General features: G+C 40.9%; 1 protein-coding gene across 1 annotated transcript in view; it reads left to right on the forward strand.

The window, feature by feature from the left end:
• Window positions 1-24,181, forward strand: part of LOC146001985 (adenylate kinase isoenzyme 5-like) — a 98,940-nt gene that overhangs the window by 48,871 nt on the left and 25,888 nt on the right. The window contains exons 3-5 of the mRNA XM_083139696.1: window positions 7,803-7,913; window positions 16,264-16,406; window positions 21,885-22,067. Of these exons, the coding sequence (XP_082995822.1) occupies window positions 7,803-7,913; window positions 16,264-16,406; window positions 21,885-22,067 (437 nt within the window). The remainder of the gene's footprint in view (window positions 1-7,802; window positions 7,914-16,263; window positions 16,407-21,884; window positions 22,068-24,181) is intronic.

The raw sequence follows: 24,181 nt of genomic DNA on the forward strand, positions 1-24,181 counted from the left end.
CTTACCAACACTAACCATTCAGCTTTGATCTGTCGAAAATGGGTTATCATATAAAAATCATCGAATATTCTGTTTATGAACTTCCTTATGAACATAAACATTAGCCTTGTCACTGTGAAGGACTTTTAATTCAATGGAAGCGTCACACTGTAAATTGTTCGCGACAACCATTCATAATGCACAGCTCTTCGTGGATGTATCCGATTAAAATAATGTGCAATGGCATGCGAACGTCTCTCCATAGACGTCACTTTGATCTCGATGCATTACCGAAGCGCTAAACAAATTTTAAGGCATTTTTCTAACACCTCGAAAAGGAGCAAATTGGTACAAGAATTCAGTCATAACTTTTTACTGGTTAAAGATACGTCGAAAAAACCTTCACCATTGCATTTCCCGTGAAATTTTAGCCCATTTTGATATGTCGCACGACCCCCTTCCCATTTAAAATTCTGAAGTTGAATTCAAGATGGCGGACATTAAGATGGCCGCCGACCGTGTGGGTGGCGTCAATGTGGTTCCCCCTTGGCCAGATAACGTTTGGTCATCGCCAATTTCAAATTCCATGCCGCAGTGGCCTTGTACTGAGGGTGTTAAGTGACTTATTGAGCCACCCTGTATATTGTATTCGTTTCTCCCTGAGTAACTACGTTTATTTTTTACATACGCATATACGAACCCTCTACTTTGCCAATGGCTGAGGGCCCCCTAAAGGCTTACTTGTCTCCGGTCCCCTTCCCCCCTCCTCCCCCCCAACCCGCACTGCGGGGTTTTGCGGGTTGTAGATCCGACAGTGGCTCCAATGAAAAGCTTGGGAAATTAAATGACGAATCAAACTCTCTTCAGACACAACTATGCTGGCACCGCCACCGGAAAAGTTTAGCAATGGACAGCCCCATTCAGTGGCGTAGCAAAAAACAGAGGCTAGACGGAATACATAAGGGATATGAACGAATCAAAAATGGAGGGGCTAATGAGGGCCATTACGGGGAGGGAAATGGATGGAAGGGACGAAACTCAAATAAGGGACCTGGGAACCTTCCTACATTACGTGTGGACAAAGAGAGCGAATAAGTTGAGGGACGGGAGTGAAAGTGACTGAGAGCGGTGTGCAGAAAGAGGCTTTTTGACAATATAATAACTAGTGCTATAAGTGTAAAATTATGAGAAAAATAAAACAGGTTGATAGATTGTAGTGAGAGAACCCACAATTAGTAGGAAAGGTAAAGTTGTACATGTGAGGGCATAAAGAGAGGGGTTATGGGGGGGGGGAAGAAGAAGGGGAAAAAATCTTCATTGATGTATGGAAATGTGTGTACAGCCGCAAAGGCTCATATTGAAATAAACCTACATTCTAGGCTATTCTATTCTATTGCGAGGCCCTGGTCGTGATTAGAATGCGAGGGCCCCATCCGTTTTTTAAATTTGAAATCTCAATGTGAATCCATACAAAATCTTCAAGTGAACGTCAGCATTATCATGTATTTAAAGAATGATAATATTTTACTGACGAAAATAATTTCATAATTTCACTCGCCCTAAAAGTATCTTCCTCTGTTTTCCGGGAGCTGAAATCTAAAGCTGTAGATCAGGCCCGAACCCAGCGGAGGTGCAATGGGGCATGTTCCTCTCGAACTATGAAATATTATAATGTGAAGATGTAAAATCCTACGAAAATAACATTAACGATTTTTCAGATCGTGCAAGAATTTTCGATTTCATACTTGGATATATAAATTGATATTTTGGGGAGAGAGGCAGGCTCTAGAAGCCTGCAGTCTGCAACATTGAGTAATTTTTGTTTTATAACAAATGATGCAAGTCTACAAGACATCCCAATTTAGTTGGGACAGGCCATTCTTTTTGAATCCCTGTCCCGAACTCTTTGCAAAATGCATTCGTGTTGCGAAAATATTTCGGTTTTTGTATTATTAACTCACATTTAGTCATGTTATTCATTTTAATAATCATTGCTAATACGTGTAAGAGCCGCGGTGATAGTCGGATGATGTAAAGTCGGAATTTTTGTCGGCCTTGTCCCAGCGGCACTGGGGATCACCCGTCCTCAAATCAATGGGTACCTGGGGGCATAATAGGGGGTTAAGGCGTCCGCAGCGTAGTGATGATCACATCACCTCCAAAATGGCCGAGATCGAGAATTTGTGGGGCCTTATCCCCACAACCCCGTCATGTGCCTTCATGCTAGATGTCTCAGAACGTTACCTTACTAATACGTATAATTTTATTTATAAATATATTATTATCCAACCATAGAATTATCATGACTGTTCAATGGTGCTGGAGTAAGAAAATTTTTAAAAAATGGAAACAATGTAAATAAGCAAAACACAGCACAATTCGAATAGTTCTGAGAATTGAATGTAAACAATAAGCACCAAGCTGTACCCCATGTGACAATCTTTGTCTGTAAGCAACTGTGTTGCTGATTGTCGGATCGGGGGGTGTCTATCGGAGAGTTGATTTTTCCCGTTACTTTGGACCATAACATTGCAACTCTACAACTGTAGATACAGCCAATAGCAAAGATAATAGTAGGCAAATTGTTCATCACTATTTTCATTCTGTTTTAACTCTATTTCTTATGTTGTTCTAAGGGTTGGAATTCTGTTGATGCAAAGCTGATGTTGACACCTGATAAGTGGCCTTTCTTTCAACCAATTATCATTACACTGTGGAAAACAGACTGAATGAAAATAGTAATGGACATGTTACTTTTGTCTTTGGGTGTACACTTAGTACTAGCTGCAATATTACCATAACATTGGTGGTCACATCTAATACTACAACAACATTTCGCCGACCACCGTGACTTAGTGGTTATCACAGCCTGCTACGGCGCCATGGGCCACGGGTTCGAATCCCGGTCTGGGCATAGGTGTTCTTTGTGAGTGTTCCTTTATCAATTTCATTATATCATCACTCATCCTCATCGCAGCGAATACGCAAAAGTTTCAGAAAATCGAAGTAAAATAACCTAACTCAATCAATCTAACAGCATTTCGGATCTTGCCTTTGTTTTACATTTTCGGATCTGCGCCCTCCCCTCATAAAAATCCTGGGTACGGTCCTGCTGTAGGAAGGAATGAAACAACGCAAGTATTTAAATGGCTCACATTTGCTTCCTGGCAGCTGAAGATGCTTTATTGTTAACTTATTCAAATCGGGAGTGCTACGTTAAGAGAAGGAAGAAAAAATCAGAGGGCTTTTTATGCAAGAAAATATTAAATGGGTAAAAATGTCCAAGCAAGTTATCGTGATATTTTGTGTAAATGTTTCACATGATACATAAGACGACAATTTTTAGTTTTTCGGCGCCTCTTAGGCTAGGCCCCACCAACCTACCTGATTTAATGTATTCACTAGAATTTAAAACCAGATAAGAACAGAATATTTTAATATTATTGCCCACAAAAATTAGCCTTTTTCATATTTTTCTCACTTCCATTCATTGCATTTTGCGTATCAGCCCCATTGAACGCGAGGCCGCGGGCGGTCGTCCACTTCGCAGACCCCTTGCTACACCATTGACCCCATTGCTTTCTACTGTGCATTGTCTAATTTAGAGATCGGAAAGATGACTTAATTTGTAAGGGTAACGTCGTCGGCTTGTAAACAATGCGGTCCGAGTTCGATACCCGGTGGAGGTACATAGAGGTTCGGATCCCGCTTTAAACTGTATAGGCTATCCAATTAACCTTACTGTGCATAAAGTGTACTTAAAACAAAAACTCAAGCAAACAAACAAGATGTCTTAATTGCCGATAGAGGGAGTGGATACAGCTACGTTCAAATTTTCCACTAATAGAGACTGAATATGAAGTTTAAAGTGGGTTCCGAATCACTGTGCATTGTGCTTTCATCGTGAACTCCTAGACAGCGCTACTACTACGCCATTGGGAGGCTTTCCATTCCGTGTGTTTGCGTAAGGAGTTGAAGATTCCGCCATGCAACTAATTTGAAATGAGAGGGTAAACAAGGGAAATCGCTCCACATGAAACTACTGTCCACTCCACGGTTCGCGGGTCGAACGGTCGAACCACGTAGCGACAGAAAGCTATTTCCATCGGCTGGGCAGAGCAATCGTTCCTTTGACACTTGCTGGCTTGGGTCCCACAGGTCCTGCAGCGGAATCTGTCCCTCGAATAGGGTGGATGACATCCAGTAATGACAGGTAAATGCATATTTAACCACAAATCTCCAGAAATCTCACATCTTTTCAATTTGATATTATTTTATTTCCATGAAGGTGTGATCATATTCCCTTCAAAACACCCTACTCGTAGTTCATGGTGAGTATAAACAGGAAGTATAAAGTATCAACAAATGCATAGACCGGTAAATACCTATAAACCAGTAGCGTGCCAGTTTTCTTGAAAAGGGGGGGTATGCATATATTTATTACAAGTCAGTCCTCATATTGCCATCTTATCCTGCCTTAGACGTTCTTTTTTCAGGAATACTCGTCATGACCCTCACCAACCCCCTCTCCCCACCCCTTGGGAAAAACACAACCTAAGGTAATGGTAAACTTCCATGTGCATGTAGCACCATGCCATGAAGGCATGCTTTAGGGGATGTGGGTGTAGGACCCCATGCATTCTCAATCTATGTCATTTTGGAGGTGATGTTATCAGCACCACGCTCCGTCCGCCTTTACCCTCCAGAATTGCCCCCCACCCAGGTACTCATTGATTTGAGGCTGGGTGAGCCCCAGAGCCGCTTTATGCGCGGACAAGGCCGCAAAAGTTGCGACCTTAGATCATCCACCCCAGGAAACGAACCCGGGTCTCCCGCTTGGCAGTCAGACTCCCTGCCAACTAGACCACCGCGGCTCTAAAACACAACCTATTATTTGTGAAATTTAAATTTGTTCAGTACAGAGAAAATTCCTATATTTAAATTTGTTTAGTGTAGACATGGAATCGCTATAAGTAAGTAATCATGACTCTGAAAGGGAGGGTCAAGGAACGACCTTTATTCCACTGATATTTTTGTGACTCAATAGTATTAGTAATTAATAATAATTATAATAACAATAAAACCGAGAAACACAACAAAAACAAAGCTGAATTAATATGTGTCAAATGAGCCATGCAACATTTTTCTATTTTCTTTTGTCGCGGAGGGACTGTACAATTCACCGAAAAAGTACCAATACACATGCAACTTCTTTATAGTTCATAGACATACGCAAACAAGAAACGCTCATGTACGTATAGTCAAAATGTTCACAAATCGAATTCAAGATTATGTTTGAAACTTCGAGCAGGAAGTGAAACACTGTTATTGTGTCTTTCTTTTGTTGTACTTCCCTACACAATTTTGTTCTTCAAACTTTATAAAATCATATTATAAAGTCACGTGCAAGTTTATCCATGCCATTATGACAGACATATACTATGAGCAGTGTCACAAAATACAAAGCTGTTGTTTCTCAAAATTATACATTCGCGAGCTGACTTAAAAGCATAAACTAGTTTTCTTTGGACTAAAGCACAGACACATGCCATTTCTCTTCCCGCGACTAAATTACATACATTTGCAGAATAAAGTTTGAAGAGTTGTTGTGAAGGCTTTGTGGCGATTGCAGAAAGGGAAAAATCAACAATTTTGCTTGATGTTTGTGCAGGGTGAAGGAGTGCAAATCCCATAAAAGCTAGGCGTGGTGTATTGACCAAATGTGTTGCTCGATAAATTGATGTGTGACGCACTTCATGTGAGGTGGTTGCATCGACGGAAGGTCGAATGGGGGACTGCTTATAACATACCATGCAATGGGTGACATGTTTCTTCGAACGGAAATCAATATGGAGGTTGGTATTCATAGGTGCCAGAAAGGAAATTTTCCAAGAAGGGGGGGGGGATCAAAAACGAAAAGTTGCGTCCTTAGATGGGATGTATGACGTTATGCTTACGTACCACCAGAAAAACAAAACATTTAAAAATAGAGGACTATAAAAGAAGCGGTACGGTAGAGGAGGAAGAATATTGAAAAGGACACGTACGTGCACAGAGAGGGAGAGAGAGGGAGAGTAAGAGAGGGAGCAGTGGAGAAATCTGTGAGAAGAGATACTGTATAATGAATTGAGACAGAGAAGAAGAGACATGAATACAATGAAGGGAGACTGGCACTGGCAGAGAGAGAGAGAGAGAGAGAGAGAGAGAAACGCGAGTTTACAAAAGAGAAAAATTTCTCAAGAGAGAGAGAAAGAGAAGCGGTAGAGAATGAGAGAAAGAAAGAACATTAAAGACGACACGTGGGGCATTTCATGCGAAATCAACCAGTGAAGAGGTACTTTTCAACCTCACATATTTTGATTCATTTGAAATTTGGCACGCTGAAAGTGCCCTGCTTGCCGAAATATTGCAATTTAAAGTTATCAAGATGTTGGAAAATGGTCAAAATCGCACAGTTTGCAACACTGTAAATTCGGAAATACAAAAGATATGGATCTGCAACCTTGCATATTTTCCTACCTCAAGTGTCCCTTCCAGTATACCAAATTTCAAATGAAAAAAAAATGTAAGGTTAAGACCTTGTTGATTTGACATGGAATGACACATGGAATGGCTCCTATACAAGTTAGGTACTAAAAGGATAAAACCTTGGCTTTATTTAAGACAGCAAATTAGTAGTGTAATCACTATTTTATATTATTTTTACAGTATGTCTATCTAAATATTTTTCCGCAAATTTTCATTAGTGCAACTCACATGATCCTCCTACTACATATCATGATGAGGCATGGCAATGTTCTGCAATGTCTCATGGGATCAAACAGTCGTACGCATTAACTAGTAGGTAATGCGAAATATAGGCTGTCTAGTAAAGAAATTGAGTGATATTATAAATGAAGAGTACCTATTTTAGTTGCGATCCAAGGTATTTGTCTCATTCTATATGTTCATATTTGGGTTGCTTCTAGGATTTGCAGTAAGGATGAAGGTCAAAATACAACATACAGATCAATCTATTCTTCCATATGCTACCCTATTCAATCATACACTTCTCTATTCGATCTTACTCTAATACTATTCTCAGAGTTGGAGTAGCTACTGAAAAAATGAAAACGTTATAAGTTGCCTTTTTAACTTTCAAAAGTAATACGGCGCAGTTAGCATTGCCTTGTCATATAAAATATTAATATATATATATATATAAAAACAACAATTGAACCATGTGTCAATCCAATACACAAGCGTGTGTATTCACATCATTGCAGTCAGTGATGCTAGTGGTTTATATAACTAAAACCACTCTTCTTCATTTTGTAAGAAATCTGGCTTTGTTCTGGCGAATAAACTATCAACATTTCTGAATTGTTTTAGGTACATAAATTACCCTAAAGTGACGCTCAATAGTTTTGAAAAGTAACGTGCTATCGTTCGAGATTCTAATGGCATTAAATAAAAAGTAATGTGTCACTTTCGTTACTACGTTATTTCCCAAGTTTACCTGTACCCTCCTTAATGATTTTGACATGTGCGTGCTAATGAGACATGTTTTTATTTAGGCTATATCACAAAATTTACCACTTCAGTACTACAAAACTTGATTAAATTCTGTACATATGTTCGTTTGAATATAGATTTTAATAAACTTTTATAGCATTCAAACAGTTGATTTTATGATAAAATTTAAAAACAAAACTTGATGGTCATGAGAGTAATATAGACATGTTCATAACCGAATTTCCTTCATCTTAAAACCGCTCAGATCTTTCAAAAGTATAATTATTTCAAAATGTTCTGCTAATGGTTGAAATCTATTGTTACTTCAGGTGGACCAGGAAGTGGAAAGGTTACGCACTGCGATAATATAATGCAGGAGAAGAGGGGCATCACCCATATAAACATGACGGATCTCCTACAACAATACGCCATCGGTAACGGTAAGTCTTCTGCAGACTCGCATTTCATTAGTTGTTAGACACGACACGGTCAACTACGGTAGGTAGATTACACTATTGTTAATACAATTTGTTGAGAAATTTCCATACAACTGCTATATTAGTCATTTTAAAGATGTAAGTAAGTAAAGTAGTTTTGCATTTAGATCTCAGTTTGAAAATTTGCACAGTATGCTTACAGGTATGAATTTTTAAAAATCTTTGGGAGTCTGTTTTGTAAAAGAAAAATGTTAATTTTAATTTATTTTGTAAACAAGTCAAGTAGCATATTAAGAAAATGACTTAATGTGCAAGTTTCTCAGAGACACTAAGATAAGTCGCTAGATGTTTTAGGACCTGGCAAAATATCATTCAGGACTTCCCTAGTCCACTATTTCCAACCATATGTTTCTATCGTTGAAATCCAATCAATGATTCAATAATGAATGATTCAAAACGCTAGAAATTATTTTCTTTTACCAATCTCATGGTGATGAACACATATACTAAAAACATAATTGTAATTGATCACAATGAGGTAAAAAATATTTTTTGGGGTTGAAATTACCAAATTACACGGTTAACACAATATTGCAATAAACTGAAAACGCGAATTATGACAGAAATGACACTAAAACATGAGAAGAAATAGAAAAAATAAATAGATAAGTAATCGGGATTGTGTGTGTGTTGGATATGATTTTTGATCGCTTCTTTTCTAGAATTTCCCGGTGGCCGAGAGCGTTGAGTGGTTGACTCACGCTCTCATCACCAAAAATTCCGGGTTCGAGTCCTCATCTGAGCATGCATGCTCCATTGTGAGTTTTCCGTTCATCAATTTAATCTAATTATCATTCATTGACGATTAGCTAAATGTGATAGAAATAAGAATATTGCCAATTTAAAAGAAATTATCTTCTGGATCACTCGCCATGATGTTTCCCAAAACAAACATCCCCGTTTATTATGCCTTTAATCCACCTTGTATTGAGTAAAATATTTCACTCATCGATCGTGGATTAGTTTTGCGTAAACGTTTTGTGACTCAGGTCTCACGGTTTGCTAAGTGGAAACACCATTTTGCGTTCTGCCCATTGCTGCTTCCGACAGGGCAATTCATCAATCGGGAAGTAATGGCTACGCACCAAGTGACAAGGTAATCGAACTGAACATGGGGACTCCTTGTAACGCCCACACGAAACTTCCTGATGGTATGAGAGATACGTATTAGTCTCAATCAATGGCCCGTTTGACATACACATATGCTTTCAGTTAGAGGAAATGGCCCGAGACGGATGTAGCCTGTCACACATGAAAGTTGTGAAGGTTGCATGCTCTCAGGGAGAATGTCCTTCCAATTTATGATGATTCGGCACACTTTGACATTCTGCTTCACTTGTATTCCAAAGGGGGTCTTCCAGATGACGTATAGTGTTGCCCACGAGACGAGACTTTGGCCTGTCTCGTCTCGTGGAGTCTCGTGGAAATGCTGTCTCGTCTCGAAAATATTCGTTTGTCTTATGACACATGGTCAATCTCGTCTCGTCTCGAATTTTTAAAAGCCTGTCCCGTCTCGTCCCGTGGGCAACACTAATGACGTAGTATATTAACACTGTCAACTTGTAATCAAGAGGCTTCGATCCACGGTGGTTCGGATCCCGCTCTGAAATGTAGGCCCAGTCCCGATTAGCCAATGGGTATAGAGTGAAGTTTAACATTCTTTCTTTGTATTAGGTGAATTTAGTCCAACTACACTGGCTGACAAAAAAAGTGAAGCACCCAGAAGGAGTGGTCGAAGATTACCCCATTTCGGTATACATGCATACCATTGATGTGTGAGTAAATGATTAGATGTACAAGGATCTGTAATGTGTAGAACGCCCACCAGAGGGCATTTGTGACGTCACCTCCTGTTGCTGATAAGGTGGGACCAGTCACCTGCTGTGAGTCAGACAGTGCAGCACGAAGTTGAGAGAGGGAAACGAAGCACCGGCGATGCCTCGCAGATGCGTTAGACAGCCGATACAGCAATTGACAGCATTTGACAGAGGCCGCATTGTGGGACTGCATGAGGCAGGTTGGTCGTATCGGGCAATTGCCAGGCATGTGGGCCATTCAGATGTCACAGTGGCCCGATGTTGGAATCAATAGGTACATGAGGGAACCCATGCACGTCGTGCAGGTTCAGGTCGACCAAGAAACACCACCCTGAGGGAGGACCGTCGTATGGCGCTCTAAACAGTGCGGGATCCCACAACTTCGGAACCTGTCATCCGAGAACATGTACTGAACACTCTACAACATCCTGTGAGTTCCCGCACAGTGTCTCGACGACTCGCATCCGCCGGATTCGGGTCCTACCGCCCCATGCGCCGGTTGCCGTTGACACCACAACACCCACGCCTGCGGTTGGTGTGGTGCCGTGCTCGGGAGGCATGGACAGAGGACGAATGGCATCGCATCATGTTCAGTGACGAGTCCCGCTTCTCCATGACCTCCGATGACCATCGTGTGCGGGTGTGGCGGCATCAAGGGCAGAGGGCACATCCTGCCTACATTGTGGAGACACACCCACGTGTGACCCCTGGCATCATGGTGTGGGGAACCATTAGATATGCGTTCAGGTCACCTCTAATAGTGCTTCGGCAGACTTTGACGGCACAGCGATACGTCACAGACTTTCTGCGTACACACGTCCTACCCCTTATGGCACAGCACCCTGGGACAGTGTTCCAACAAGATAATGCACGCCCACATACATCCCATGTGTCTATGGACTGCCTAGAGCATGTTGAGGTCCTCCCGTGGCCAGCACGATCCCCGGACCTCTCTATCATTGAACATGTGTGGGATGACATTGGACAGGGACTCCGTCCTAGTGCCAACCTGCGGGATCTGGAGGGACAGCTGCAACACCTGTGGACGAACGTGTCTCAGGAGAGGATCCAAAGGCTGTTTGACACTATTCCAAACCACATAAGACCATGCATTGCGGCCAGAGGGGGTGCGACACCCTACTGACCTGGCGCCACCATCCACCTGTAACTGCCAATGGCCTTGACTCTTGCATCCTATATTGTAATCAGTTCAATAAAGGTACATGGACTTTCAGCATATGTAGTTTCATTCATGTCCAACCACTCCTTCTGGGTGCTTAACTTTTTTTGTCAGCCAGTGTATATGCATCTGAGCACAAGGTTTATTTTTAAGTTCATTTATGTTCCAATAGGCTATTTGGAATCCAGCCTACACTTTAAAGTGCGATGCGATGCACTGTCCGATATGCATCTGCCGGGGATCGAAGAGGGACCCCTTGGTAACAAGATGATATCGTTAGCCACTACCCCTATCGAGGAGTCCCGATAAAAGATACTTTAACTTCGATATGAATAAATAACTTTCCGCAATTATTGACAACATTTACGAACCCTTTAAGACTTGCAAGACGAGTTCATTAACATCACCCTTACTTTTCGACATGTTGTTCAAAAGTTCAGAGGCTGAGTTTCATTTGAATGGAGTCTTCACAGTAAGGCAGCTTTCAAATTGAAGCGACAGGCAAAAGGTGACAACCAGCAAACGACAGGAAGGATTCACACTGAGGTGACAAGCGACCAGTGGCGAAGCGTAGAGTTGCTAGCAGGGTAGGCACAAAAGTGCGATAATCAACGTCTCTCCAGGCCGCTTCTTTACTTGCCAGTGGCGTGACGTTTTCTAAAGTGTTATACCGGCCATCAGTACGATAATTATGTCTGTTAGACGTTATCTCTTCCCGCTCACCAGATGTCATCGATCTAGATTTTTGTTCATTTCGTTTCTATTGTTTGTAATTTTTCAAATCCTGAGTGATTCATGCACACACCTCCAGAAAGAACTACCAAACTTGAGACATCGCGAAAATCCAACGAATAGTGCTCGAGCCCTGTTATCAATTCTTCATCACTTTTTTTCTAAATTTATTTATTTATTTAGCAATTAAGGTAAAAAGGGCCTAGAAGAACCCCATAATTTTCAGGTCAGTCTGACGTTTGTGTCGTGAGCACACGACAGAATTCCGCACTTTCAGCGAGTGTCAGTTTGGTACGTTCTACTGCTGCCAACTTAGTTTTTCTTAGCAAGACTTCCTCGCACCGAGGAAAACACCATTGTTATCGGTTGTCTAACTAAAGGAATGGTTGTAGTTAATTCCAGTCTTGGCTTTCTAGATAAATTAATTTCTGACACCTGTATGTGCAAGTAAACATAATTTAAATTTTGGATATTTTCGTCTCGTTTGTTCTGCTCTATGTTGATCGTGACGATGAGAATGTATAGAGAATGAATTAAAGAGGATCAGGAAACATTGACATGACCACAATTAGGTCACCTGGCTTCGTAACGTGTTAGGATGACCACTACGGGGCTATCAAGAAAAACATAGGTAAAGGTGACCTATCTCATTCAGCGTGAATACTTCGCATCCTATTAGTTTGTTCTACCCCTCGTGTGAGTAGCAGTGGCGTATGCTGGTTCTAAATAGTGGGTAATCTCCGACCCTTGATCCTCAAACTCCAAAAGTTTCCGTGCAATTTATGTCAGGATCCAATTGGATTTAGGAATATTGTGTCGGAATGTTTGTCTTATTGCTACGACCAGAATCAATTAATTCTCGTTATTGCAGTTTAATATAGGTGTAGAATTACAAATAATAAAACAAGACAGTATTATAAAGCTATAAAAAAACAACCTGTGAAATATAAAATGAAAGACGTGCACTAGTGAAATAAAAACCCGCAATATTAATTTAAGTGCAAAATTCAACTTACTCCAGGACCCGATTACTTGTGCCGTACCACATCCAAAACACGCTGTTTGTCCAGTTCACGTCAATACGTGTCTCTGCGAAAGATTGCAGCTTAACAAAGGAAGTTATGTGACTTTTGGATTTTTCATGTTTGACACAAGCGTTGCAAAGATTACAGTATCCTCCACGCGTCCATACATTCTTTTCAGCCCCGAAAAGTAAGCACGGCCAACAAAAAAGCAAAGCTTATTAACACTTATACTTCCTGTCAACCATGGTGTTTTGTCATAATTTGCTTGCGAAAATGCCTCACATATTCCTTATTTTTGTCTTTGTGTGTAGAAATAAGTTCAAGCGATGACACTGGCCTGCCTGTATTAACAATTTGCAACTTCTGAAAAGATCTTGTTCCAAAAGGTTTCACCAGCAAATCTTGTATCACATCCATTATCCTTTAACACAGCACTATCACGACAAACACTAACACCTAAATAAATAATAAACACGAAGCACAGCACAAAGCCAACGACTACACGCATTCAGTTTCACGCGCCAAACCTCTGTTGTTGTGTTCCTGGCTCAGAATGAAATTCCCTATGAATGATAAAAAAAATCCCTTTCCGAGCTCGAAATAACAGGTTTTAAAAGTTCGATTCATTGCAGGCCAGAGCCAGAATTTTATTTCGGGATGGGGATCATCCCTTATTAGCAGCCGCCACATAAAGTTGAAACAGTGGGATTCGAAGTCCTGAAGATGAATCTCAGATTATTACAATGTATTATGCAAGGTGTTTAATCCTGCTAATGAAGTAAAATTAATTACCACTATACACTTTTTAAATTAGATATTTGTAGGATTTTGGGAAGGAGGGTTTCAGCCCCCGGAGTCCTCCACCTGGATACGTGCCTGATGTGTTTTTTTTCGTTTCATGTTTAATTCGTTCATCTTCATCACTATTAATCTAAAGAGGCGGAATATAGCAACTAATTAACTAATATATATATATAATTTATTTTTGATATCTTTCCCTTTAAAAAATATTCAGTTCCGTGAAAGAAGTATTCTCGCTGCTTTTGAAGATTAGAGAGGAGAAACAATCACTATTTTTGTAAATACAAGGATGGGGGAGTCAGCATATAGGTGCTTTAATTGCTTAAGCTTTGAATTTTAATTTAGTTTGCTTCATCTTCAATATTTAAGCTTTTTCCTTTTGATAAATTTATGTTCAAGTAACAGAAATCAGCAAGACAGAAGCAAATGTAAAGTGAAAATTAGCGTAGAATTGGTTTGCCCATGTTATTCAATTTTCCTGTTCTTCACACTCTACCGGGTATGTTTTCCCTAGTTCAGCGGAGGGAACGGAAAGGCTCTGAAGGTTGAGAGTGCGACCGGTGGACTCTCACAAGAAGGAGCTTACCCTGGGCACGGAATCACCGCGCCTGAGAAGCAGTGTTTCCTCTCCCTCTTTCTCTCTCCTCCCTCCTCGCCAAGGGTTGTAAGGGAAGAGGGAGGAATGACGTCAGGGTGAGATTCCCTGAAGTCATTCCACCGGCTGGAGAAAGGTTCCCGGACATTCAGCGGTAAACGGTTGGAAGCATTCGCGCGCTGGAAGCAAAGAAATGTATGCATCGAAATTGGTTTGGAAGAATATTGCGAAGAAATGTATATATATATATATATATATTTTTTTTTTAAAAAATAGAAATACAGCCGGGTCATCTGCGATTACCTAGATGACCCAGAGTATACGCCGCTGGTGAGTAGACACCTTTACGTGATAATAGAACATAGGATCCTTGTTTGGGACCGTTGTATGATAGCAACACGACAGGTTACTATGTAACATATAAACAGGTTATAATAAATGTAGTTGCTTGAGAGAATAGAATCTCAATTTTTAGGCGCAATTTAGCTCTTTTCTGCCAATCCAATGTGACAACACTGGCCTGTTCCGCCAGACCTGAAACAGACATGGCCCGCGCAATAACCCCATAACACTCTTTGTCCTAAACCCAAAAAAGTCTTCCCTTGCTTCTCTCATTGCCCGCCCTCTTCTCTTGTTATCCCTTCAGGGTAAACGAAACTGCCTATACCTCTTCGCTTGTGTCGGCTGCATAAGAAAATGTCTGCTTGTAATATATATTCGACGATAGTGTTAACGCATTAAATAACGTTTCAACAACTTTTATTTTTAAAAAATTTTGCTGTCACTTGCCACTGCTACTTGGAAAGGAAGATAGAATTGAGAACATTTTAGAAATGATTGTTATAAGAAGGAAACGTGAAAGACCAAAAGTGGGTCCTACCTTACCGATGATTACATGTTCACTCAATTAAGAACTCAATTGTTCTTGCATTTCAGTCCAGCACTTTCTTGCATAAATCTGATCGCTGCACACGACACGAATCACAAACAAAGCTCTACTGCCCAACGCTACCGCCATGAACTTCGCGCTCCGAGCCATGCTCCCTTGTAGCGTCCTGAGCAGGAGGCAAGTTTTCACAGACAGGGATTCTTGCTGATGAATCTTCCGACCATAAAGATTTACGAACAACCGAGGGAATCCCCGTTCACGATAAAAATTAATTATTCTATTTCCAGTAAAAGTAAAACTACTTTATAAATATAAGGCGTAACTAGCATTTTAATTTACATAATTTGGTCTGAAGACTTACTTTACAAATATAAGTTCTTTAGACTTTCTGTTTACGCTACGGTGTTGGGTGAATCGCAAGACCATTAGCACTCTGACCAGAAAACGAAGTCAGAACTACAGTACTCCGTAATTTTCCATTTCACTTACACTTGTCGATGAAAGGAAGGAAAACCTGAGTTTCGTACAAAATATGGAGAATGTACAATGAAATAAAAATCTCTCTGCACGAACACAGGCTAATGTTTATAAAAAATGCTGGTACACCACAAATTTCCAACCCTGGTGGAAATGCAGTGTTGCTGATATTCTGTTCGTTCTAGTGGGTAACACCCGCGAGGCCGGCCTCAAGAGCACGTTATAAGCATACGTACAGTACTCAAGATTAGGCTTCCCGCATATACGACCATACGACAGAATGTGAAGAGAAGAGGCCCCAGCAAATGTGCCTCACTCCGTGGAAAGTTCGTATACTGGACAGGGTTAGAATTTTTTTGTAATTATCATAAATTAGAATTCTAAACCTTTGCATTACATTACATATGTTTTGACGAAATAAGTAAATACACCTTTAAAAGAGTAATGGCGTGGGTAGGCCCGGCCTCATAGGACGCTTCGCCACTGAAAGCGACACGAGCTCCTTCAGTCTATCAGAAAGCATTCACTGCGAATGGAGGGAACAACAGGCAGAGGCGACACCATGCACATCTTTGAGAAAACGACCCAGTCAGAACGATACTCAACCGACAGGCGACAAGCGACATGTACTGCTTGTGTGTCGCTTGGGTTTCATTTTATTTCTGAAGGTGACAAGTGACACGTGTCGCTTCGGTTTGAAAGCTTCCAGAGTGAGCTTGTAACCGCAAGTAGTTAGCTTTTCGCTTATTAAAAATGACATGATCCATTTCTTTTCAGACATGAAAGACTTTGGCCAACTCTCGAGCAAAACGGTAACGGAAGTCTTGATGCTCGAATTGAAGATGGCGCCAGCAGCGAAAACGTATCTGATTTCCGGTTACCCACGCAACATGCGCGACGTAGTGGAGTATTCGGAAAAGGTAAGCACTGATCCTTATTACTTTTAGCTCAACAGCATGAACCATAAGTATCTAATGGATATCAGTCACAAGTAACTCAAAAGCTGACGGTCTTTCGCATTGCAATCAACTCAGAAAATGTCTGTACGTACATGTATCTGTAGTAGTACAGAAGGTCGTTTCACGTCCATGGTAACAAAGTTAGAACCGACCTCACCTTAAGAAAAACTGTGACGCCACGAGCGGTGGTGCTCCACGTGATACCCCTGTCTTGCAGCAATGGCCCTGCAGCGGAGTTTCCATTGGAGGAGACTGCGTTGAAGAACACATTGGTCCAAACGATCATATTCCTCCTGACAAGCTTTCCAAAGACCCTCAATTGTGCGGGGCCGTCTGCTTCCCAAGGCTCGTTTCAACAACGGAAACCCACAAAAATCCATGGAAGAGGCATCGGGGGATTTTACAGTGATGTCTGTAAAGGGGATTGCATGAATGCCCGTTTCACGTGCCATCCGATCCATGTATGACTGCGTGGACTTTGCCGTATGACTGGAAGCCTTGTCCTGGTGGATGACAACACGAGATGTGTCGCTGCCATAGAGAGAAGGAATATCATATCTGTAAAGTGGATCCAAAATATTCGTCTGGTAATAGGCTGCATTTATTTTAGCCTTTTTTACCAGTCTGCGCAGTGGAAGTTTGCCGTTATAGCAGTAACCACCAACAACCATGAACCCGCGTGGAAAACTTTCAGCACATTCACGTACCCACTCACATCGACCTCTTGCATCACGTGGACGATAGTAGATGGCCCTTTTTTTTAAAACATCCCGACAGATACACCCATGCTTCATCCAGGGACACCACATACTTCCAGCGGTCCCCTGCCAGATGGCGTTCGTAGAGCTTCCGACTGTTGGTCTTCCTCTCCTGGACATGTGAAGCACGCAACTTATGAACTTGATCCTTGTGCTTCCGCACAAGTTGTAAATCTTGGGCTATGATGCGATTTACAGCTGCAGGGAAACATTGCACTGCCTGTGCAATCACTCTTTGCGTTGCAGGGTTTTCACATCGCACCAAGGATCTCACTTTCCGCACAACATCGGAGGATCGGAGGAACGCTTGGGCTTCCGATATGTCCGAGGCCCACTTTGACTGGTTCCAGCAACAGGTACGGTGCAAGCTCTATGGCGATTCAACACTGCATTGATGCCGTTCTTTGACACACGGGATGCTTTCATGTGGCACTGTTTAATTATCTGGCTATAACTATAACCAACGTCGGAAAGGGCACAGATGTACCCCTCCCAAAAGACTGGAATTTTTGGTGCCATATAAACACTCACTCACACACCAACCATCGTTTTTGCAAGTCAACACACGCTACTTTCGTCCTACTGGCTCTGGCTGCTCTGTGCTATGCCTACGTGCTGCTCCTTGGTGATCGAAATCGTTACCATCAACGTGAAACAACCTTCTGTAGTAGTAACGTCGTGAGTGTGTTTATTCAGGAAAATGGAGATACAGAACAAAGCACAGAGTGTAGCGCGGTTTATAAAGAAAGAATAGCATCAAGGCTTGGAACAGAAAGTTTGTGGAGACTGTTAGAAAGAAACTGAAGACCCGATACAAGTAAGGAAGGTGTCGGGAAATTAGAGAAAAATAGAACTTATTTAGTTGCCGATACAGTATGAGAATTATAATCTTCAACAGTTTTTGAGATATTAATGATTGAAATCCGACTGAAACTTCTGGACCGCACTGTATTGTGCTAATATTTTTTAAACTCTAAAAACTATCCTTTTTGCCACTATTGAATTCTTGGATGGTTTTATTGATTTAGATATCAAGTAATTTTCGCCACTTTGAAATGCACTCAATAAACAGAGAAATATAGATTTTTTGCTAATATGTACTCAAATAGACATGTTTACGCATTTATGAACGGGTAGTCCAAGTGGCAATATACAAGCTGAGACGAACCATCAAAAAGTTGAGCACAGGCAGTTCCAAGGTCGGTGAAAAATTGTTAAATAATACCTGTCACACGAAAATAATAATAATAATAATAATAATAATAATAATCTGATAATTCACGAGGGGTAAACAAAAGACTCAGGTAGAAGAGGGCTGCTGCTTGTATTGCAATTACATTTTACCATTAGAAAAATAGGAAAGTTAAAACGTGATTCCTTCTCTTCTAGAAATATTCTCTTGTGGGCTGGGTTAGTAAAAATTCTGTAACAAAATGTTACGCTCAATCTAAGGGCACCCACAGAAAATTTCCCAAGCAGAAGGTCAAAGTAGAAAAATTGTCCTCCTCAGGTTGGTTGGTTGGTTGATTTGGTGTTTTAAGTCCACTTTATGCACAGTAAGGCTAATCGGGACTCGACCTACAGTTTAAAGTGAGATCCGAACCACTTGTGCCTCCACCGGGTATCGAACCCGGGTCCTTCTCAGGTGCATGTAATGACGTTATATTTATGTGCTATCATAAGAGCGAGACATTTTACGAGATAGAATGATGATTTTAAGAACCTAGACAAAGAAAGGGAGCGAGAGAGGAGAGAAAGTGAAAATAAGAGTAAACCGAACCGAAAGATAAAGGGATAGGGACGAAAGAGAGTGAGAGAGAGAGAGAGAAATAATGAGGTTGTAAGGGGCGACCTTCCACATAGTATAGCCTGTACTGCATTTTGCAGACTAACGAGGCTCTGGCGTTTGGACCTACGGCCAGTATAATCTTCGTAGGACTGTGTGTGTGTTGTCCTGTTTTCTGTCCTTATGTGTGCTGAGTGCCCCTTTACAGCCTTCGCTTTTAATCGAAGTCAGAGTATTTTAATACATATTTTAGTTACACGACATTACAGTTATTTTAGTTCTGGTAACGGGCTGGACCCCGTATAACGTAACGGGTGCAAAATAGCCTAAGTGCTAATGCACCCAAAATTGTAAATTCAAATCGAAATTCAAATATCGAAGCAGCAGAGAGGGAGATATATAAGTAAGCAACAGAGAGAGAGAGAGAGAGAGAGAGAGAGAGAGAGAGAGAACAGCGAAGCAACAGAGAGCAAGAGAGAGGGAGAGATAAAAATAAAGAGACAGGAGAAACAAACACAGAGAGAGAGAGCGAGAGGGTGAGAAAGAGAAAGAAGAGACATAACAGAAGATTGATAGTGAAAGAGAGCGAATAAGGAGAAAACGTAGTAGAAAAAAGGAAATACTAGATAAAAAAATAATCAAGTAGAGAGAAAGCAAAAATCTGGAACCGAGAAAAGAAAATCAAAAGTTTGAAAGAAGATACAAGAAATGTAAAAAGAAAGGAGCTTCAGATAAAAAGGAGTAAGGAAGGAATTTTTCTTTATTCCAGAGTGGTCAGGGAACCACTCCCCTTTGACCCTCCCTCCGAGTGCTCTAGTTCTACTGGGTTCCTGACTACAGTGGTTCCGACCAAAGAACGGACTTGGAAATTCTATTTTTGTCTTTTCTGTCGAAAGCCACAGAGGGTCACATGGACCACTGAACCAATCGGCTTTGTCCAGTTGCCGTAGTGAGGGGGAATTCTCGTGGTATTCTGCGTTGCCAAATTTCTCGTTTTGGGTCGTTTTCGAAACAGGTGGCATCCTCATCAAAGCCAAGCATGGAGAAGATTACTGAATGCCGCCACGTAGCAAGCGAATGGGTCTCCGATTTCCTGCCTTTCACTGAAATGCGAGCGAAAGGGGGTTGTTGACAGGAATAGGTGTCGTGTACGTCTGGTAACAACCGGTAGCAACACCGCTTTTTCCCCCTTGAACTGGAGGCGGAAAGTCTGGGTTTCCTCAAGTCCAATCTTTGGCCGGGCGGACTTTAGCACCGCCCGTTTTCCTTCTCCAAATCTGAAAGTACCTCTAAACTTCAGAACTTGCAAATCACGCCTTAATGCCAATAATGCATTCCCGCGGTCACCACCTGATCTTTGACCTGCCTCGAAGGAAACCTATTTGGCCAGCTTGAACCGCCGAAGAGGTGAAGCCCCAAGAGTAAACGACTCGTGACCCAGCATATCGACCTGTTATAGCTCGTCACCTGGCAACGCAGGGCATCTATAATTTCCATTGTCGTGCAGTGTTTGTTTTGTATTTTTGTTTCCCGCTGGGCCGAAATCAAACGAAATAAAATATGCATTAATGAATAATGTTTGACGCAATCTTTTCGTATTCGTGTTTGTCGTTCGAGGTAGGCGTCAAGTCTGCGGCTGCTCATTTGGAACCTAGGTTCCCTCTGAGGATCGCATTTCTGCGGAGCGTGAAACGAGGAACTACCGGGTTCCAACTCGTAACCTGCATTTAATTTCAATTATTAGGTGGACAAATTGCTTTATATTTTTCTACACTCTAAAAAACATTTGATTGATTTGGTTTTTGAAGTCCACTTTATGCACAGTAAGGCTAATCGGGACTGGACCTACAGTTTAATGTGGGATCCGAACCACTTGTGCCTCCACCGGGTATCGAACCCGGAACCCCTCGATTACGAGGACGCTACCACTGCGCCATCGGGGAGGCTCTAAAAACATTTGAGATATAAACCCACTTGAGATGATTCTTTCATTGTTACATCAGTGAAGGTGTCTTGAATGGACTTGACTGTCATTATGCATACTTACCCTAACCTGATACATGGGTACATGGTTCAATCTCCATAAACGCACAAACAAACACATGGTCCCTCTGGTTTCGCAGTGTATTACACACACTAAATCTTCGCCGTAGAGACTGACCGGACGTTATCGACGCCGAAAGTGCATGAGGATCCGTTTGTGTTTATTACGACATCAATTTCATCTCATTCATTCATTCTTGTATCTCCTCCTCGAAAGATAGAGAGAAAATTGTTAAACATGAACCGTGAATTAGTGAGATAGCCATAGTCATAAAGAAAGAAAGAGAGAGAGAGAGAGAGAGAGAGAGACAGATAAATACACTGTTACGGAGAAGGAAGAGGGAAAGAAATGGAGGGGAAAATATTAAAACGAGAGAAAATTGAATTAAATAGAGAGACGAGTGAGATAGAAAGAGGAAGTCAAAAAGGAGAGAGGAGGAAGAAAGAGAGTGAGAGAGAGAGAAAGGGAAGGAGAGAAGTTAAGTGGAACAGTAAGATTTTTTTCAGCGGAATAGTCAATTCGACCACTGTAATACTGTCCTTATCTCCACAAAATATTTTAAAATCTGAATTCCTTTGTTTTGGGCAATCGAAATACCTACCCCATTGCTGAGAACGAATTCCCATCTGAACATTTCAACGTTCTCCCATCTAAAAATATTAAATGTTAACAATTTGTTTTTGATATTTTTTCCACTTTCTTTGAACATCACATATATTCATTCTGAATACTTATTTCAGAGCCACAAGGAAAAAATATGCAATCCTATACTGTATAGAAAAAAAATGAGATGTGAATCAACTCTATTCTCGCATTTCCTCACAGGTTGCTTCTCCGTTTTTCTTTTTCAGATCCAAATAGTTAACGGTGTTATTTTGGTGAGTTGGCGGCAGAAGATACTAGAAAGGCAGATAGACTATGGCGCCAGACTGGGTCACGTGGTACTAAGCCTAGCGAAGATGGAGCTGAAAAACTTCTACAAGAATGTGATGCCTGTTGCGGAGTACTTTGACCATCGAGGAATGCTCATCATGGTAAGTACAAATGCTGCTTCAGTGTTTCTGAAAATAGTTTATATTTCTATTTTAGACATTTTCGAATATACCGCCCCTAGAGGCGATAAAAGGGGTGATTTGAGAACCCCTTGAGTATTGAAAACTTTCGTTCTAATCAGTAATTTCTATCTTATATTTGTATTCTTTTCCCCGTTTGTGTGTCTTTCTTTCTCTAGAGCTTCATTTTCCTTCCTATCCCTTGGTATCTACTTTTCCTTGCTTTTTCTCTCTCTTCTTCATTATATCTTTTGCTGCTTTTTCTTCCCTGTCTTATGTTTCGTGTTCCTTTTTATTCTCTTTCGACTTACTTCTATTTCTCTCTTCCTTTCTTTCTTTCGTCTCTTCTCCATATGTAAGCACCCAAAACTTTCGATCGACCATTCAACACCCGTGGCCACTGAAACAGCAAAGCTTCTGATTGTAGCCTATTATATTGTACTTCGATTGTCCGCCCCTTTATGCTAATCGCGACAATCAAGATGAATAGATGAAATTTATGAAGGTAAAGTTACAAAGATACACTTATGCTCACGCGAGGATTCGAACTTGGTACCCTCAGTGGCGAGATTGTTAGATTGTCCAGAACTCGGCCATTTCATGCGTATCACATATCTGTACGGTGATATGTCAACATGTCCCTCCAATTTTTCTCTACTCCTCCTTAAACATTAAAAGAACACGAAATTATCTACATTCGAGTACCTGTGTAATTTGGTCACTCCCTCCATCAGTTCGAGAAAGGCTGCATCAATCACAGTGCCTGTTCAGTCAATCATTGAAATGCCCACAAGGTGGGTAATTAAAATCATCTCCATTGACTCAGCTTTTCTCTGTAAAAAAGAAGGCCGAGAATGTGAAAATATAACAATTTCGTTCATATATTAAGCATATTTTCGCTCCTTCAAGGTATAAACAAACTTCCTTTTAAACATAATTATTTCCAAAATGGTTTAAATTTGATCTTTTTGTGTTAGTCGAAGTAGAAAGAAGCTTACCAGGTACAGTGTCTCTCAAAGTTTTAGGACAACGACATTTTAAACTAGGCAACCCAATTTACACAAGGCGTTGGTGGGTTGCGTGTAGAGCTAGGCTCAATTTCAGGGTTGCCACATGCACAATAGATATTTATAAAATACGCGAAAGAAATAAAAACAAGTATTATTGTATAAAGTATTAAAAATATCACTATAATATCTCGTGTGACAAAATTCCTTCGCGAATAAAAAAAATAGGTTTTCTGGTATTTCATCGCTGATGATATATACAGAAAGGAAAAGAGGTGAGAGAAAACGAGAGGTGACAAAGGACAGGAGAAAGAGTAAGCGTAATTTTACCCCTTTTCTCACTCGAGTTCAATGCAAGGATACATCCGCAAATATCGAATGAAAAGTTCCCATCATGTGCAATTCTCCATTAAGTGTTTTCGCCAAGTCGTACTACCTTCGTTTTCTTTGTTACAAACAAGTATTGTTTGCACATTACATGTAGGAGGAGAGTTGCATCTACATTTCACATTGGTCAGCTCCTTCTACTTACTTTCAGGAGCGAAAGCTTGTAGGGTAGTGTTTACCGTTCAGGACTGTCAATCTGATGGTCGTAGGTTCAAACCCTTCCGTTGGCAGAAAATTTTCGTAAGTTTTAGACCTATCCCATTGTGTTCATTGTCCACGCCGTGTGAAACGGAATAATTCAGTTTGGAATTAACGATGGGGGGAGGGGAAATATTAAATTACAAAATCTCCATTTCAACGAACCGAGAAGTGGACAAAAATTGGATAATTCTTATAAATATTAAAATTACATTCATGCTTTTAGTGGTATAATCGCAGGTAAAATCAAAGATCTTACATGGAAGATTTTATCTTGCTCTGAACTAAGCCAAAAGGCATTTAGAACCGATCTAATACATTCTCCGATACATTTCAAAATGTTATTGAATGTTTCATGTCGACAATTTCACCAATGCATCAATTCTTGACGCTGAGACGATATTTTCTGCAACTACCTCTTCTCTTCAGTCTCTTCTGTTCTTCTCTTCTCCTTCTCCTTCTCCTTCTTCTCTCCTCTCCTTCTGCTCTGCTTTTATCTCATAT

This window comes from Lepisma saccharinum, chromosome 1 (genome assembly GCF_977018435.1).
Source record: "Lepisma saccharinum chromosome 1, izLepSacc3.1, whole genome shotgun sequence".
Taxonomy (NCBI): Eukaryota; Metazoa; Arthropoda; class Insecta; order Zygentoma; family Lepismatidae; genus Lepisma; species Lepisma saccharinum.